This window comes from Salmo salar, chromosome 15 (genome assembly GCF_965601325.2).
Source record: "Salmo salar chromosome 15, fSalSal1, whole genome shotgun sequence".
NCBI lineage: Eukaryota > Metazoa > Chordata > Actinopteri > Salmoniformes > Salmonidae > Salmo > Salmo salar.
The window spans coordinates 80704625-80722380 of record NC_138305.1 but is presented as its reverse complement, the minus strand read 5'-3'; the positions used below and the strand labels follow the sequence as shown (position 1 = coordinate 80722380).

The 17756-nt window shown below is 41.7% G+C and overlaps 2 protein-coding genes across 3 annotated transcripts in view; both read right to left on the bottom strand.

Annotated features, from left to right (window-relative positions):
* lamb2l (laminin, beta 2-like) overlaps positions 1 to 12568 on the bottom strand; it is a 57490-nt gene extending 44922 nt beyond the window's left edge. The window contains exon 1 of one of the 2 annotated variants that reach the window (XM_082962081.1): positions 12309 to 12568. The gene's annotated coding sequence lies outside the window, so the exon portion shown is untranslated. Of the gene's footprint in view, positions 1 to 1941; positions 2031 to 12308 lie in introns of those variants that run through there. The other variant, XM_082962082.1, reaches the window with a different exon arrangement.
* Positions 12569 to 14362: 1794 nt separating this feature from the next.
* Positions 14363 to 17483, bottom strand: si:rp71-17i16.6 (uncharacterized). The gene is made up of 5 exons (XM_014145945.3): positions 17255 to 17483; positions 16817 to 16936; positions 15783 to 15880; positions 15127 to 15224; positions 14363 to 14945 (listed from the first exon to the last, which is right to left on the bottom strand). The coding sequence occupies exons 2-5, from the start codon at positions 16921 to 16923 to the stop codon at positions 14733 to 14735; spliced, it is 516 nt and encodes a 171-aa protein (XP_014001420.2). The 5' UTR covers positions 16924 to 16936; positions 17255 to 17483; the 3' UTR covers positions 14363 to 14732.
* Positions 17484 to 17756: the final 273 nt, after the last annotated feature.

Genomic DNA, 17756 nt, shown 5'->3' with positions numbered 1-17756 from the left:
CACAGAGTAGGAGAGAGTATGTGTGAATAAGACAAAATATACCTGGTCTTTTTGGTCTTCAATGCCATAATATCATAATTTTGCATCATAATACACAATGATCCTCTATTGAAATGCTGGAGGGCCCAACAATTTATATCAATAAATCCATTAGGAAATGTGTGTATGTGCTGCTGACCCTAACCCACTTGACCTCAGGGGGCCAGGGGTGCCTCTGTGACCGTGTCGTGACACTGTGGAGAGAAAGGAGTTGTGTGTGCACAGTCTCCACAAACACAGCTCTAAGGACTGAATGTGACCGAGCATGTTCCCTACAGATCTGTGCGTGGGAACACAGATTACAGATGTCCAACTATTCTAATCTGACTTGGCTCAAACAAATTAAAGTTGTTGTCAAATAGTACTAAATCCTACCAAGTGACAATAGTACAATTTCTAATACTTTTTTCAATATGGGTTGACATGGCAAATATTTTTTTACATAATCCCACCAGCAATCCTTCAAACAAACCTTCAATACAGAACACTGTACATTTGCATCTGTAACAGATTAACATGTACTAATAGTGAGGCCGAAGGATGCCGGTACCACACAGTGATGTCATATCCATTGTACAGGGATAGCTAACTCCACGTGCTGCTATTCTCATATGGCCAAGGACCAGACCAAACCAATCCTCTATAATGCAGAATAACAAGAGAAAAAAGAAGAAAAAAAATCCCAATAAAATAAAAAACTCTGCAGTGTTACAATCCCAATAAACTCAGCAAGCTGATTATTGACAAGTAGAATTACAGCGGGGAAAAAGTGAAAGAAAACGCTATTGCACTGCGGAGTTCCGTATCGCTGCTTGGTTCCCTACCTACTGCAGCCTGGGGACAGAGGGGCTGGCTGGCTGGCGGGTCTCTCTGTGGGTATAAACCCTTGAGAGGATCAGGGCCCCTCACTGCAGCCACTCTACTCGGCTGAAGAGTGTCCAACACTGGGACAGGACAGCTCTGCATCATAATGCCGCTACCACAGTTTCCCACCAACATAAAACAACCACAGGGAGAACAGTTAAGAGCAAATGAAGTGATTTTAACACAGCTGACAGTTTACCACAGAAACAAGACAACCTGCCACAGAAACCTGCCAGTTTACCACAGAAACAAGACAACCTGCCACAGAAACCTGCCAGTTTACCACAGAAACAAGACAACCTGCCACAGCAACCTGCCAGTTTACCAGACACACTTATCTACCACAGAATGCCAATTCAGTATCTCACAAAGTCACATCTACCATGAAGTACAACAAATTCACCATAATAACAATATAATAACACAAATCTCTGACAGTATGTGTTTACAAAAATGGAGTGCCTGTATGTAAAAAAGACTCAGAGTCCATTTTAAAAAAAGAAAAAGGGTGCAACACACTAGTAGACAAGATGTTCATTCACAGAAACAAAGTTCTGAAACGGCTGGGAATTACCAGGGACCTCACGATAGCATATAATCACGACACTTAGGTGCCGATACCATATGTATTGCGATTCGATACTGCGATTTTATTGAAATTTGATGTTCCAAGCATATTGCTCACCATATGTCTGCTGCAGAGAGACAAGAGAGAGCATGAGAAAATGTGTTTTGATCAGTCATGGAAATAAAAGTGCTGAAAAAATATTGTCTCACTCTTTAAAAAGAGATGGAGAAGAAGCTATAGGATGAAAAATACAGCAGGTACAGCCGACTAGCGCTACCTAGCAAAAACAAACTGGAGTCAAAGTATCGATATAATATCATCCAAAATAATATGTAACTGTATCGATTTATTCCCCCATCACTATCAAACCTGTTCAGACAATCAATCCCACACAACATCTGTTAGGTCCAACTTCTGAGAAGTGATGTATCTATACAGAGTAATAGCATAAATAAGATCTAAGTACTCACACAGCCACGCAAGTAAACTCAGTCCTCTCTGTGGTGAGAAGCTTTCTGCAGGCTGGTTCACTTTTAGTGTGCGTGTGTGTGTGTGTGTGTGTGTGTGTGTGTGTGTGTGTGTGTGTGTGTGTGTGTGTGTGTGTGTGTGTGTGTGTGTGTGTGTGTGTGTGTGTGTGTGTGGGTGTGAGAGGATGTATAAGTGTGTGTGTGTGTGTGTGTGTGTGTGTGTGTGTGTGTGTGTGTGTGTGTGTGTGTGTGTGTGTGTGTGTGTGTGTGTGTGTGTGTGTGTGTGTGTGTGTGTGTGTGTGCGCGCAGTGTGGACAGCGATTCTTATTCAAATTCAGCTGTCACTCTGAGAGCCACTGTGTGAAAGGGGAAATGGTCTCTAGGCAGGCGGAATGCACTGCCCCACTTTTTGTGTGTGTGTGTGGGGTGGGGGGTGGGGGTTGAGTTGGGATGGAGGGAAGGAGAGAAGGAGAGAGGGAGGGGTTGGGGCGCTGTGTTGGCTGTCCCTGGGCCGTCGGTGCAGGGACAGCCCCTCCCTGCCCCCAGAGAGAGGAGCATCCAAACTGACCACCAGAGAGACGACACAGGACCTCCGGTCCAGGGAAAAATAACCTGCTGAGTTTGTGGCATAAGTACTTCCTGTTGCAGACAGGGTTGTTCCTGTGCACTACATGACATAGGAATTACAGCTTAACTAAGAAGTTGAAATGAGGAGAGAAAATAAAAACATGCTCTATATTTTCATTGGATGAAATAAGAAGATACCCCACAACCTTGAAGGTTGAACTGTGTTACTTTAGCATAATGTGGCACAACAACTTTAAGTTGATATAGTAAGTCTCTATCAATAGGACGCAGTAGTTTACTAAACTCTGACAAAGTCAGAGAAACTGTGCTTTCCAATAACAGGAAATCCTTTCAGTTCCATACCTAAAGTGGGAGGGACTCTCATATACCATGCTTAAAATCCTTTAATTGCCTCTTCTTCAAAAACATGTCAAACATTAAATTACTATTACTAACAACTCAAATAAGAACTTCCAATATTTGTTTTAACTTTATGTTTATTTGGGGAATAACAGAGCTCTACCAGGCTGTTGGGAAGTCAAAAGAGGGTCATACCAGCAATGCCATATTAGAATGGCAATTTCCATTACATTTTTGTTCATCTCAATAATACTACAAAAATGATTTAGGTCTGCTTCGATGGCTTTTATAGGTAGGTAAGCATTATTAAATGAGTAATTATGATAATTGTGCACATCCAAACATGAATATTCAATTACATTGAAATATACGTTTAGTGTATATAGTGCAATGTCTATCAAAATGGTTTTCTTACATTTCAAATGATCCAGGTTCTTCCACCATCTTTTCCACATATTCAGACTGCATTTTTAGATAATAAATTACAAAGTGCCGTTTTTAATTACTGTTAAAGGCATTATTTTATATGCGACCTTAAAGGCCCTTCTGAATATTGATTAAATGACTCCATGGGTCAATTTATGTTGCCTAATATAGTGTTTTCAACAATTCAATCCTATTTTTTACAAAAATATTATTTTATAAAAAATCTAACATATTAGTTCACCATATTTGTCACTGACATATCAACCCCCTGGATGAGCACATTTAAAATATATATTGTGTTTTAGCCTTTTTACATTTTAAATATTTATTTTCATATTTCTACTCTTCAAGGTCTCTACTAACAGGAAATGTGCAATAGTTATCCATCACCAACTGAATTCCTGCCTTTTATCCCATATCTTTCTTACGGACCTCTGAGTGGGCAAAATTAGAGTGCTACAACACTGAACTGCAGAAACCCAAAACGATGGATACAAATTATGTCAATTGTTGCAGGAGGGCTGGGGGAGTTGACCAATCAAGTTAAAGTGAAGATTTTTTTCATATCTACTTCTAACTCCATTGCCAAACATGCTCTACCAGCTGGTTGAGGGCTAAAGCAGTGGTCACCAACCTTTTCTGAGTCAAGATCACTTTCTGAGTCCAAATGCAAGCTGAGATCTACCGCTCAGATGTTTTATTTTATATGACGTAAAAAAATGTAAGTCTATGCAACATTAATATTTTAAAAACAGTTCTGTAGCAATGAGGTTTGTGCAGTAGGCTAGGCTATTGTCACGTTCTTGAAAATGATCGGACCAAGGCGCAGTGTGAGTATAGTTCCACATATTTATTTAAGTGAAACTAACAAAATAACAAAACTTACAGACCGTGAGGACGTAGTGCCCAAACACACTAACAATCAATCAATATCCCACAAAACACAGGTGGGGAAATAACTACCAAAATATGATCCCCAATCAGAGGCAACGATTAACAGCTGCCTCTAATTGGGAACCATATTAGCACCAACATAGAAATAAACATACTAGATCACCCCCTAGTCACGCCCTGACCTACTACACCATAGAGAACCAAGGGCTCTCTATGGTCAGGGCGTGACAGTTATAGGCCCAATACATTATCACCGCATATTAGCTTTGCTTGAATTGCTCTGCCAATCCATTGCTGTTCGGACCATTTTAAAAAATGATAAAAACATTTTGAGGTAGACTATATGATCACACCGGTAATAGATCAGTTGTTGTATTACTTGTGAGGCACAGCTGAGTGAGCATACATTTAAATCATTTGCTTTTTATTTGTATTTTACTGGGCTGATGGATGCCTGCGCATCTGATGGTCAGTCTCAGCGGAGGGTTAGAGCAGCAGACTGAGGGTCCGCCTCTCAACGTCCCTCCGCTCTCCCTTTCCTCTGCTGACGCTGAGCAAAAAGGGACACCGTCTTCCAGCTGATGGCAAAACTGTAGTCCCACCGCATTATTTCTGCCTCATGCACAAATCCATGTTTTTACTCCTATGAACAGAGAAGGTGAAATATTCCTCTGCTAATAATAACGGAGCAAGTCTATCGATACACTTTCCTACTCATTCATTACAGCTGTAGTGCAGGTTGTAGCATGAGTGGAAGTAGGGAAAAACGTACATTTTTATGACTTACAAAAGTATTGACTAAAAAGTGCGGACAGCGCTGAGTAAGCACTTAAACATGAACTCACTGAGAACTACAGCAGCACATGGCTGTATTTGTTGACAGTCGATCTCTAGTCATGGTTTTAAAAGTTTTGAAATCTCACAGTATTAACTTTGCTGTAACCTTTCTTTTATGCCCACTAGGTTACTGCAGACACGGTATTTTGAGCCATCCGATTGACCAGCGGTAGGCCTACAGTGCACTTGATTTGCTCTCTGGGCCCGCAGGGAAGGCAGAGTTTGTACCTTAAGAAATTTTTTCAAAATGTGAAGAATTCCACAACCCGGCGAGCAGGACAGCTGAATCGGGTGCACCTACCACCAACAGCATGAGACCAATAAAAATAAACATAGGAACGCAAGGCTTTATCATTAGGTTTTTTACAGAAACGTTTGGAGATCGACCAGTCGATCAACCTGTTGGTGACCACTGGGTTAAAGGTTAAACCTTTGTTTGAGATGGCAGTAAGGTCGTGTGTCAACCAGCCAAACCACAGAAACCACACAACGGAACCTCACATTCACTGCTCTATGGTTACATGACCTTTGACCTTGAGATGGAGTCCGATGCGGGGCAACCGCAGCACATTCAGAACCTGAGGAACAGTGATTTTATAAGCATGTCGCTATGGTCTGATCTTGATCTTGCATGTGTTTTTTTGTGGATGTGTGTGTTGACATTGAGAACATAATGGTAACCCGATTGAGTCCCAATCATGACAGAGATGACTATAGCTCGCCTGTTCACAGACTAGTGGGGAGGGGATAACATAGCCAACTACATCCTCTCTGTGAATTAAAATGCCAATTCAATGGCTCCACAGAGGAACTCTCCACTTTAAAAAAAAGAGCAATACATGACTGCATTCATCCTTCCGTCAAATAGGTATTGTAAGACATCCATCCTAAGGGTGGTGGTGGTACGGTAAAGCACATCGAACACACAGGTCAAAACCCCCTCAACACTATATTCTTTCTGCTAGCCTTTTATCCTGAACTTCCAAGAACATGTCCAGGCCTCTGGCCTAGACTACAGTTGAGTGAAAAAAATGGAGGGTCTTAAAGTAACTGTGCAGTTTTTCCAGATTTCTATGAACTATTGCCTATAATTAATTGCAATATGAGTGAAATAGTTGTCCTTCCAATTTTTTAATGTTTTATTAAGTATGTTCAAAAGCAGCTCTTCTGTGTTGGAATGGTGTGGGCGTACCCCAACAACAGAATGTGGGCGTACCCCAACAACAGAATGTGGGTGTATACCGGACATTAAAAATATGAATGCGAGTAGAGCGCTGATTGGCCAGCTCATCCTAAACAGGTCTATTTCAGATACAAGGTTTTAAGTGTTTTTCTCTGAAATGTATGCTTTGGACAAAAATATGAGTCAACAGCATTATTTGGGTATGAGTTAACAGAATATGAACTTTTAAAAGTGACATTTTCACTGGACAGTTACTTTAAAACAAATCCAGGTAATACAGTCATACTTCAGTTCAGTTCAGTATACTCAGTACACGCGCGCACACACCCACACTGACACACATTTTAATAGGAGGGAGACATGCTGTTGGAACAGTGCTCACCACTATGCCTCCCCAGTAAAAGTCAGATGAAAGATAAAGTGTCCTGGGGACACTAGACAAAATAATCCCTGGCTTCCATATCCTTGAACACAATAATGATAAGCCTTGCCATGTGTGTGTGTGTGTGTGTGTGTGTGTGTGTGTGTGTGTGTGTGTGTGTGTGTGTGTGTGTGTGTGTGTGTGTGTGTGTGTGTGTGTGTCATGTAGACGGAATAAAGTGATATTAATTTGTATTGACACCAGCTGTGTTTTCATGGACAAGCAGTGCTTCAGAACAGTACTGAATGAAATGTACACATCATAATGAACTCATTTCGATAGCAGCTGTGCATAGGCAACCATTCAATAACACATTTCTTTAAAGTTGCACTAAGCAGATATCGCTCAGCCATTTCCTGGTTGCTAAAACTCTAATAGTTATGTAGTAAAATAAGCTAGAATCATTGTACCATCTAAACCGCTGTGAAATATATTTTCCATAAGCAAAAATATTGTATTTTCAGCTATTTGAAGCTGTTGTACAAAACCAAAAGTAAAAGATGCAAAAACTAAACTTACGAACAAGAAGCATAGAAATAGCGCACATAGAACAGATCTACCGCTTCTTAGACTTCCTTTCAAGTAGAATGATAGATCTTTAACTCACATTTCAGTGTGAATTTGGTCGGGTCGCCCAAAAAGTTACATTTTGCCACTTTAACTGTCCTGAGTCAATGTTCACTGGGACATAATCCAAAGAAAGGTTGACACCTAAAATAAACTCGTTATGTCAGTCCGACTTATTTCTTATTAACTGACCATCTCGATAAATGACAAAGATTATCCATTGTGTATGCGGCCATCAGACCAAAAGTAGAAGGACAGGCAGAGGCAAAAGGAGTGACAGCAGGCCAAGTACGACAGAGCTTGGCAACATCAGGTTGCTGCTCACTCACATTAGGTCATGATGGAAGAGTCTCTTTCTTTACAAAGGCAGATGACTCAGCGTGGCAACCTTCACAAACAACATGGTCCAAATTCAACACTGAAATAACGTCAATGAAACATTAACAGTAAAGGAGTAAAATGGTGAGTGATTAGGATCAGTGTTTAGTCTCTGGATGACCCTCAGGACATTTAAAACCCTTTCCAGAGCTGACCTGAGACCTGCTATCTAACACTAACCCAAATATACTGCTGTGAGTCCTTGAACAAACTAGTAGCCTACACATGTGTATGTCATTGTTAACCTGTTTGTACTTAATGCAATTTGACTCTTTGTACTGTAAGTAAAACTATGACCAATAACCCGTCTAGATTCTCCCTGATCAAATAGGCCTCTCCATACAGTACGGCTGGGAAGGAGACAGACCACCCAAAAGTGACATCCCCAACAGAAGAAATCGGTATAGCTATGTAATGATTAAAACCCCACTTCAAATACTTTATAATCCTCTGAGAACTTCAAACATACACTACTGGAAATACAGGAGCCTCTTCCCTGACAAATTACATGACATAATCATATACCGTCTGCATGGCAACTTCTGTTGTCTTTTCAACAGGGTTGCGATTAGAGCTGCGATTGATATATGACGATTTTCCTTCCAGAAATAAAAAGACATCTCCAGATTTAAATCCAGGATCATCTGAAACATCTTTCTGTGCCGATCTCCGCAGTAGCCTAATTGGCCCAAATCTTCAATGATGCAGACAGAGTGTATCTGAATGACAGACATACAACAACTTGTTTGTCTCCTTCCATTCCCCTTAACGGTAATACTTTTTAAAATCAGATCCAGGGTCTCAATGCAAGCTAACTAAGCCGCTGCAGGTAAAATATCACATCAACTATTCTTTAAGCCAACACACCAGCACACCTGAGGTCTACAAGGTGCTCACCAGAGGGCAAGACCAAACAGTAGCCAAATAGAAACATTAGAGCTAACCCCACCTGGGCCATCAAGACAACCACTACCACATACAGAATAAGTCATACAATATACAGGTAACTGCCAAAGTAAAGGAAACACCAACATAAAGTGTCTTAACAGGGTGTTGGGTCAAAACGAGCCAGAACAGCTTCAATACACCTTGGCATAGATTCTACAAGTGTCTGGAACTCTATTGGAGAGACGCGACAACATTCTTCCACGAGAAATTCCATCATTTGGTGTTTTGTTGATAGTGGTGGAAAACATTGTCTCAGGTACCACTCCAGAATCTCCCATAAGTGTTCAATCTGGTTGAGATCTGGTGACTGAGACGGCCATGGCATATGGTTTACATAGTTTTCATGCTCATCAAACCATTCAGTGACCACTCATGTCCTGCGGATGGGGGTATTATCATCCTATGGGGGCATAGCCATTGTCCTGCCTTCTAGATCTCCACTTGGTCATTTTGTACATATATATTAGATTCTGTAACATGCGCCCATCTCATTAATATGAAATTATTAGAGGTACACAAGTTGTTTATGAAATAGGTCACTGGAATTATTTCTACGGACACCGCGCGTCCTGCGTGTAATGGTCACATGGGCGGGTGTTCCAACAGTTTCCAACATGTTTATTTTTTTACTGTTGCCTAGGTTTTAACTTGAACCCATTTGTACGTATATCATCCTTTATGACCACATGTACCTCTGGGATTAATTATGACTGTACGCAAAAGTGAATTGAATGGTTTCCACACCCACCATGCGTCATGTGTGTAATGGTCAAACGAGGTGAAATGTGTGCATTCTGGGAAGTGAGCACTCAGTCTGTTTGACCTGACGAAGATCCGTTTTGAATCAAAACGTAGTCAATAAAGCAGTGAATTGGCAGCTTAAACAGTGTGCGGGCCTTCCTGATCTTTACTGGCATAGCCATGGTAGACAAAATAATGGCCTGCCCAGCATTTTCATACATGACCCTAAGCTTGATGGGATGTTAATTGCTTAATTAATTCAGGAACCACACCTGTATGGAAGCACTTGCTTTCAATATACTATGTAGCCCTCATTTACTCAAGTGTTTCCGATATTTTGGCAGTTACCTGTACATTCTCCTATCTCTTTGTAATCATTTGTTGAGCTATGGTTCATTACAATTATAAATATTCCAGACATTTTGAAAGATGTGCTCTGTGTCTGGGCTGAAGTTGAGGGCACTTTAGGGACATGTCGCTTAAGACTACTGCCTCTGACTTTCTGTCAAATGGATTATAACCGAAGTTGGTGAATTCTAAGTGTATGCACAACGCCACAATGCATATCAGTTGTTCAGTCACCAAGAGAGAAGATATCGAGACTTCATTTCCAGAACATCAGGGTGAGCATATGTGTATTATTCTATTCGTTTGTCTTTATTCAGAGTTACCAGGAGAAGACAACGGCTTGGACAGCTTACATGGGAGACAGGCAGAGTATTTTGACAGCTCTGTCGCAAAGGGGCGTGGCCGCAAGTTTGAATGGTTTCCTGTTATTAGTGAGATATATTTCAGACGCAATCAGGCATTTCCCTGGAGATTAGCATCAGCTCAGATCATCAGAGGACGTGCATGTGCGTGCGCCTGTGCGAGCGTGTGTGTGTGCGAGCGTGTGTGTGTGTGCGAGCGTGTGTGTGTGCGAGCGTGTGTGTGTGCGAGCGTGATTTTACTGATAATTAAATGGATTTCCTGAAGATCACTTTATCAAAGAGTTAAGATGACATCTTCTGTGAAGACAGACTAGGCCTCAACTGTGAGTCATGTATTATTCCATCAGACTGCTTTAATCACATGGTTTTGCCAAGGGTACATTACATTATTTGACAGACAGGGGCTTATCTTCAATTATCTCTTTACATTGTAGCAGAACAGCTGTCTGGAGTCACACTGTAAACCGAACCGAAGCCAGATGTAATTCAGAGACTAATCACTAATACAAGTCCCAAGTCCCATGTCAGGAGGAAACAAGGGGGTGATTTCAGTCAAGGAACATGATTAGGTTTGACTCACAACCCCAGAGAGAATCTCAAATATCAAAGACATATTGATACAGTGTTTTTGGGCTTTGGAAGGGGCCCCTCTCCACACACTAGCTCCTCAGAGCAGAACAGGGCAAAGGCTGAGGCAGCAGGTGCTGACGGGCTGGGATGAGAGATGAGGCTGACGCCCTCCCAGGGCTGCTCGGGGCCAAGACTTGCAGATCTCTTGAACCCCTTAGGTTAGTGACACACACAGCAGTGGTGCTAAATAACAACCAGGAGCTGATTAAACCTATACTAACTTAGCCCACAGACAGAGACCATGGAAACCTTTCAGATGTTTAAACAGTTGCCTGGCTACCCAAACTCCTTGCTCCAACCAAACGCTACGTCACACCCATGGACGTTAGTGGCTTCTCCGCAATGAGTCTGTACCTGAGTACCTCTCTGGCGATTTCTAGACTGGAAATTCATTTTAGACCGTCTGATTGGTCCCAGAAACCGGGTTGAACCAGAGCCGGAACACACGTGGGTAAAGCAGCGTTTGAAAATTCGTCATTGGCTTTGATATTCTGATTGGTTAGAGATGATCCAATAGCTGATGACTTTGTTTTGTACAACACCCCTCCTTTTGATGTCACCACAAATGACTTCAATGATGGCAGTCTCAGACTGAAGTCTGTAGCAAACGGTAGAGCAGCGGGAAAAATTCAGTTGGAGTCGCCATGCAATCTAAACAGTGCCATATGATGCATTAGATATTGATTGGGTACATTTGCAGGGACCACAAACCTAAGAGTGATGGTCAACTTTGTCCAGCTCGTGTCACAGTTAACAAACAAAAGTAAGAAGGATTTATAAGGGTTATTTTCCAGCTAAAGCCTCATGTCATAGAATAGTCCTACATATACATTGGGGATTCCCTAATCAATCTAAAATCTTTACTGTGATTGAAAGTGATTGAACAGGAGGTCCCACTTTCCATGTTCATTTGAGTAGCTTCCTAATCCCAGTGGAATGTGTGAAATGGTGTCAGTAATCTGCTCGCCCTGACCCTGTGGCCAGTGGAGTGGCAGAGGGCCATGCGCAGCACAGAGCAGAGCTGCTCTAGTGTCAAGCAGTAATAAAACAGGAACAAGGTATTGTGCGAACAGGACAGCAAATATAAGGAAGAAGTTAGAAATGGGTATAGCGAAAGACCAAACTCATGGAAAATTGTATACTTCAGTGAATGGTCATGAATGTCATTATTTTCATAACCACTGTAATTTGACTTCCATTTGTATCTCAACTTGCCTTGTTCCCTTTACTAAAATCTCAGTCAACAGACCAGGGGTTAGGACTGGGAGCTGGAGTGTTAGCCTATGATCTTCCTCCATCCCATATCTCTCGATGACAATGTTTGACCACGGAAGAGGAGATACCTGCGCAGCTCCTGGTCGTCAATATCTGATTATCCATAGAAAGTTGAATCACTTTATGTGTTATGTTCTAAGTTACAGGCTCCCTAATATCCATCTGCATGAAAACTAGATGCGAACTATGGAAGTTATTACATTGATTATAACGAGTAGGATACAGTTCCTCCCATAAATCAATGTCACTTAGAACACTATATCCTATTCTGTACACTTCCTTAGGGTTCTACAAACACAGGTCAGGATAAACGGTCGCAATACAGCAATTATGTATTACCATAAATGACCGATAAGTGTTTGAGAAATAAAGAGTGCAGTGAAGTTTAATTCTACAGCTAAAACGAAAAGGTAAAAATGTGCAGTAGTCTCACCTGTTCACAACTTCTCTGATCCACTGTCTCTGCTTCCTTGCTCGCCTCGACTACCTGTATGAGTCCTGTGTACAGTTTGGTCTGCAGTCCAGTACTGTACGGAAAGGAGGAGGAGTCGAAACCAGCGGTTATCAAAATTAATATATATATATATATATGTAGGCCTACCCTACTGTACAAACAAGGTAGGTTTCTGTTAGGTATGGGCGCCACCCCGACGCTACACTGACTGGGCTACAGTACTACACCGTTCAACCCCCGACATCGAGGTCTTTCAGTCAGGTCGCTGGTAGGTTATAGGCTAACGTTATGACGACAGAATGTTACCTTATCGTGCAGGAGATCAAAGTTAAACTTGGACGAAAAAGGTCAAAGGCTCGGTTTGTTTGATACACATTGCAATTCCCTATACCTAGTTTCTTATAATTTCCCGTAATAGTCACTTGCTCCTTTTCCCATCTGCCTCTCTCTGTCTGTAATCTTTCTACAAATATTGATTTCCCGCTCCTCTCCAATAACTCTGATCAGGACACGTATATGCCCAGTCGTTACACATTTAGGATCAGAAATGGAAATAAGAGGGGGGTTGAACATGTTTCATTAATTCATTTCCCGTGATAATTCTTAATAGTTAGGTTATGTGTCATTTCCTTTGTCAGAAATAATTTTGTATTTGTTTTTTTAGTGCCTCCATGCAAGCCTGTTGTAGGTACTGCAGCTGGGTATTTTGTTATGAGGAATATAAACATCTTTATAGAATGATGATGACAAAAGCCATCAACAAGCTCATTATCTGGTGCCGGCCAAATCTGACTGGGAGATAAACCTCAGAAAACAGACTTCTGTTGAGCACAGGAACAAGAGAGCAGTCTGTTGTTCAAGGGGCTGATGGGGGTGATATTGTGTGGGGATGGGTAGTGTGGTAAATCTGTTATGTCGTTTGCTGTTCATTACTGTATTGATTTATTGTATTGGGTTTGGAGTTGTCCCCATTGCAGACAAATACAACACTCAGATCCATAACCAAGTCCTGCCCCGGCATACCTCACATTCCATCCCACTAAAGGATTCCCCTCATCATAACACTAACATGGTAGAGAGGGCTGTTAGACCCTGTCTAGCTGGACCAGGGATTGTTATAATTATACCTCATCCTCCATTCCCCTCCACACTAGGTGTAGAAATATGTTAATGTGACAGGTGAGGGCAAATCATGGATTTATGGGTTTGGTTTGTGAGGGTCAATTAAATAATTGTTTTTTGAGGGTCAAATTGCTTTTTTGTCAGTAACGTGCATAACTGCACTGTACATACAGTAGTCCATAGGACTGCAAAATTTATTATATTTTGTATTATCTAGTGTATTTTTAGGATTTGTGGGCTCAGGGCTATATAGGTCTGAATTCCACACTTCCATGAAGTCAGTGGCAGCATTGGCACAGTTAATAAATGATGGACGGACACCATCACACACGCCCCTCTCCCACCATCCATCTTCCTTCCTGCTTCAGGTGTCAAATTGTGGGTTTTGGGGCTGTAATTTCACAGAGCTGTACTCTTCCAGGTGATTGATGCATGGCCATGGTAAGGGAAAATTAACCACTGTGAAATCTAAAGTACCTTCTTGCTTTCATACTGATCGTGTTTGGCTGCAATCAGACGTTTATGTTTAGTGTGTCTATCCTTTGGGCCTGCATACCACCAATCAGGAGCCTGGTCTGTATGGAGGCTCGTTGCCCTGAGAACCGGAGCAGTGTGGAGTAGGATTCAATGATGTGTCTATAACAGAGGTCAGAGGTCATTGAAGAGTGCTGAGTTGACATATTGCAGGTTCCAGCCATGGATGCACAATCACACTCACACACTCTTCCATGTCCAACCATACAAGCACACAAACATACAGTATAAAGCAATGCACTTGAGTGAAGATGCTTCATAGCTCTTTTCATTCAGCTGACAGTTTATGGTATCCACTTAGATTACATTTAGGATCAATATGGGGATTTTGATTGATAATACTTATTATTCATTTGGACATTGAATGATTCAATCAATTAGACTTGCCACGTGTCACTTTTAATTACAAACTCACAGAATAATACACAGTTTCACAAATACAATAATGACTATTTGTTGAAAACTATTAGTGGAAATGATAGAAATACAATTCTGAAAGTACAGCTTGTCATATTAAAGTGAAAAGTAACAGCATAAATTCAACTAAACATTCATCCTCTTAATCTGGGACTGCCCTCTTGTGGAAGATTTGTCCCCGTATTACACACAAATTCAAATTTCACTGACACAAAGGGATTTTTGTTACAATACGAATAACACAGCATAAGCACATTTAATAACACAATAACAGTAGTTATATTACCAATAGTAATAGCTAATGCTTATTTAATAATGCTAGGTTTCCCTTCACCTGTTTATTTGTGAGATACGTAGGTAACTATGTGGTCCCTCAAGCTCCTCCAGGTCATCTAGGAGCAGAGCTGGATTGTTGAGGTAGAGAACATGGGCAGAGTAAGCCTGGTGGAGCTGGGCCAGGTTGAACATATACCTGACCCCTGCCAGGTGCCGTAGGTGACCCCGCTCTCTCTGTCCATCCTGGTCCACAGAGACTTTCACCAACTGTGGACAAAGGGACAGGAAAGTGAAGTCATAGCTGTGTATGAGAAATATCAACCTCAAACATATTTTGTTCTGCATTTTTATCCCTGACTTTTGCTGACAATGTGACCCTGACCAGGAACCGCTCAGGGGCATTACTCATTAGTACTTATTAGCCAGGGTAATGAATAATTAGCCTGACCTCAAGAGACTCAGATTCCTCCTCCTCCTCTAGGTCTCTGAGTCGTCTGGTGGAGTGTTCTCTCAAGGTGTCCCACAGGGCCTCAGCACTCACCTCATCTGACACACAATCAATCAATCAAACGTAATTTACAAAGCCCTTTTTACATCAGCAGTTGTCACAAAGAGCTTTAACGATCCCTAGCCTAAAACCCCAAAGAGCAAGCAATGCAGAGACAGAAGCACAGTGGCTAGCAAAAAACTCCCTAGAAGACAGGAACCTAGGAAGAAACCTAGAGAGGAACCAGGCTCCGAGGGTTAGTTCTGGCTACACAACACAATAAATACATAACACAGAGGCACATTGGTCACATGAAAAGCTACAGACAACACACTGCAAGACACTAGATGGCAATAAATACATTAGCAGTGGGAATTAGTCTGTTGAACCACTAGGCTAGATAATGGGACATTTCAGAAAGGTGAAATGGTGGACATCACAGTGCTTGCTTAGCCGGGCTGTACCACTTCCTCCCGCTCCAGTTAGAACACACTTGAATGCCTTCTGGAAACATTCCAACCAGTTTCGCCACCAAAAAAGGGTGCATTTGCATTCCTCATTTGCATACATCATTGTCACCTAAAAGGGAAGATGTACTTTTATATTATAACAGTTACCTCCCATGTTCTTCATCAGTTGTGTGTACCAGGTGGGTGAGGAAGTGTGGACAGGAGATGGGTTGAGGAAGTACTCAGCTGTCTCCTTCCCGAAGAGCCTACCGAGAGACAGCAGCTGATCAAACAAACACATACACACACCATGCCCTCAGTATGTCAACCCGTACTTTGCATCACACAAACAAACACTTCCGTCCAATTATATTGCCCACATTATATAAAAGCGCAGTGTTGTGAGGATTGTATGATTCCTACAGAGATTAATGCATTCTGAAAAAATGACCTGAGAAGACATACAATTCACACCCATAAACACTAATTCACTAATAATTACTATTACACACACATACATGTAATAGTGCCAGACATGCACACAAACATATACAGTTGGCATTGCTGTTATGATTTCAGTTGTCCTTGATGTCCTTTGTTTTAAATACATATATATATATATTTATATATATATTTTTTTGCATTGTTCTCTGCTTTTTTCTTCTGTCTTTTCCTTTTTTCTCTTCAGTTCATTCTCTTGGTTGTTGGTGCATTGGGGGGTTCTTGGGGGTCGGGAATGGAATTAATTGTTGTTGTTTTTCCGGGGGGGTTGCTGTGGGAGGGGTCTCGAATGGTTGAGGGAAGCTATTGGGGAACTGTGGGGGGATCTTGGAGGGTTCGGGTTTCACAAGATTGTGATCATGAAAAAGGAAACTAAACATATATTTTATATCACCATCATGCACACGCACCCTCACACATAAGGATGGCTCTGTTGCGGAAAGACTCATACATGTTTGATAGTGTCTTGATGCTGTATTGTTTGTCCTTCATGTTCTAATGCTTGAATGTTACCCCTTCCTTGTGTTTTTTGTAATACTTAATAATAAAGAAAAAAAGAAAAAAATAGCTGTAAGTAAACAGATATAATTGGAACATTTCACATCCACACAGTATGCATATGGTTCCAATATACTGTATGTGCAGCATACAGATCTACACTCGCTTACTTAAACCCAAAGAAACACACAGACATCCAGTACCTGTGCAGGTAGAGGCAGTAGTCCTGTTCAGTTCCAGCCCCAGTGTTTGGTTCAGACAGGCTGTGACTGGGCCCCAGAACATCTGTCTCAATACCCTGTGTGCTCATATCGACAGGGAAGCTGAACAGGCACAGGGATGGAGTCCTCAGTCAGCACCAAATTATTTGTATTTGGTTGAATGTATTAGTTATTTTCTGTAATTTCCAACTCATCTGTCTTCTATAATCTATACCCAGTGTAACAGCAACAAAGATAAACATCAAAGTAATCACACATCAGAGATCATACACTCCCTCATCTCTCCTGTCAACAGGAAGAATTACACAATCAGATCCCTAGCTGTTCGGTCCTCATTTAACACTGTGCTCATTATCACATGAAATAGAGAGGTGACAGGACCTCACCAATTCAAACAGATAGCTAATATGTAAAACCTACCTCTGTATTAGGTGATGAAAGCTGCTGTGCGGGGCTTTGTGTGTGTGCGCAGTTTGCTGCTGGGCTGTTTTTATGAAACAGAGAAACGCCTCTGTTTCACATCAGTGGTCAGTGTAGAGACACTGCATCTCTCAGCAGCTCCACAGGGCCCTGTTACTCTAGGGGCAGCGGGTTGTTGTTACGCCCACAGAGAGGTGATGGTTGCCAGGCTGCGGGTAGCACCTGATTCCCCTTGTTGGAAGAGAATACAAAAGCTCTCCTGACTCTCAATCATTCTCTCACTGTCTCCCATCCTGTCAGATGGAGAGACCTCCATCTGACAGGATGTGTGTGTGTCTGTTCCAGTCTAATTATTAACCAAGACTGCGCGCCCAAACTCGCCCTGTTAATCCCAAACCAATCACTAGTCAAAATGTAACAGAATAAATACATTAGTGAGAGACGACAAGCGAGGGGGGTGAGAAAGTCATCTTACATTACAGGCTGAGTAAGACAGAAAGCC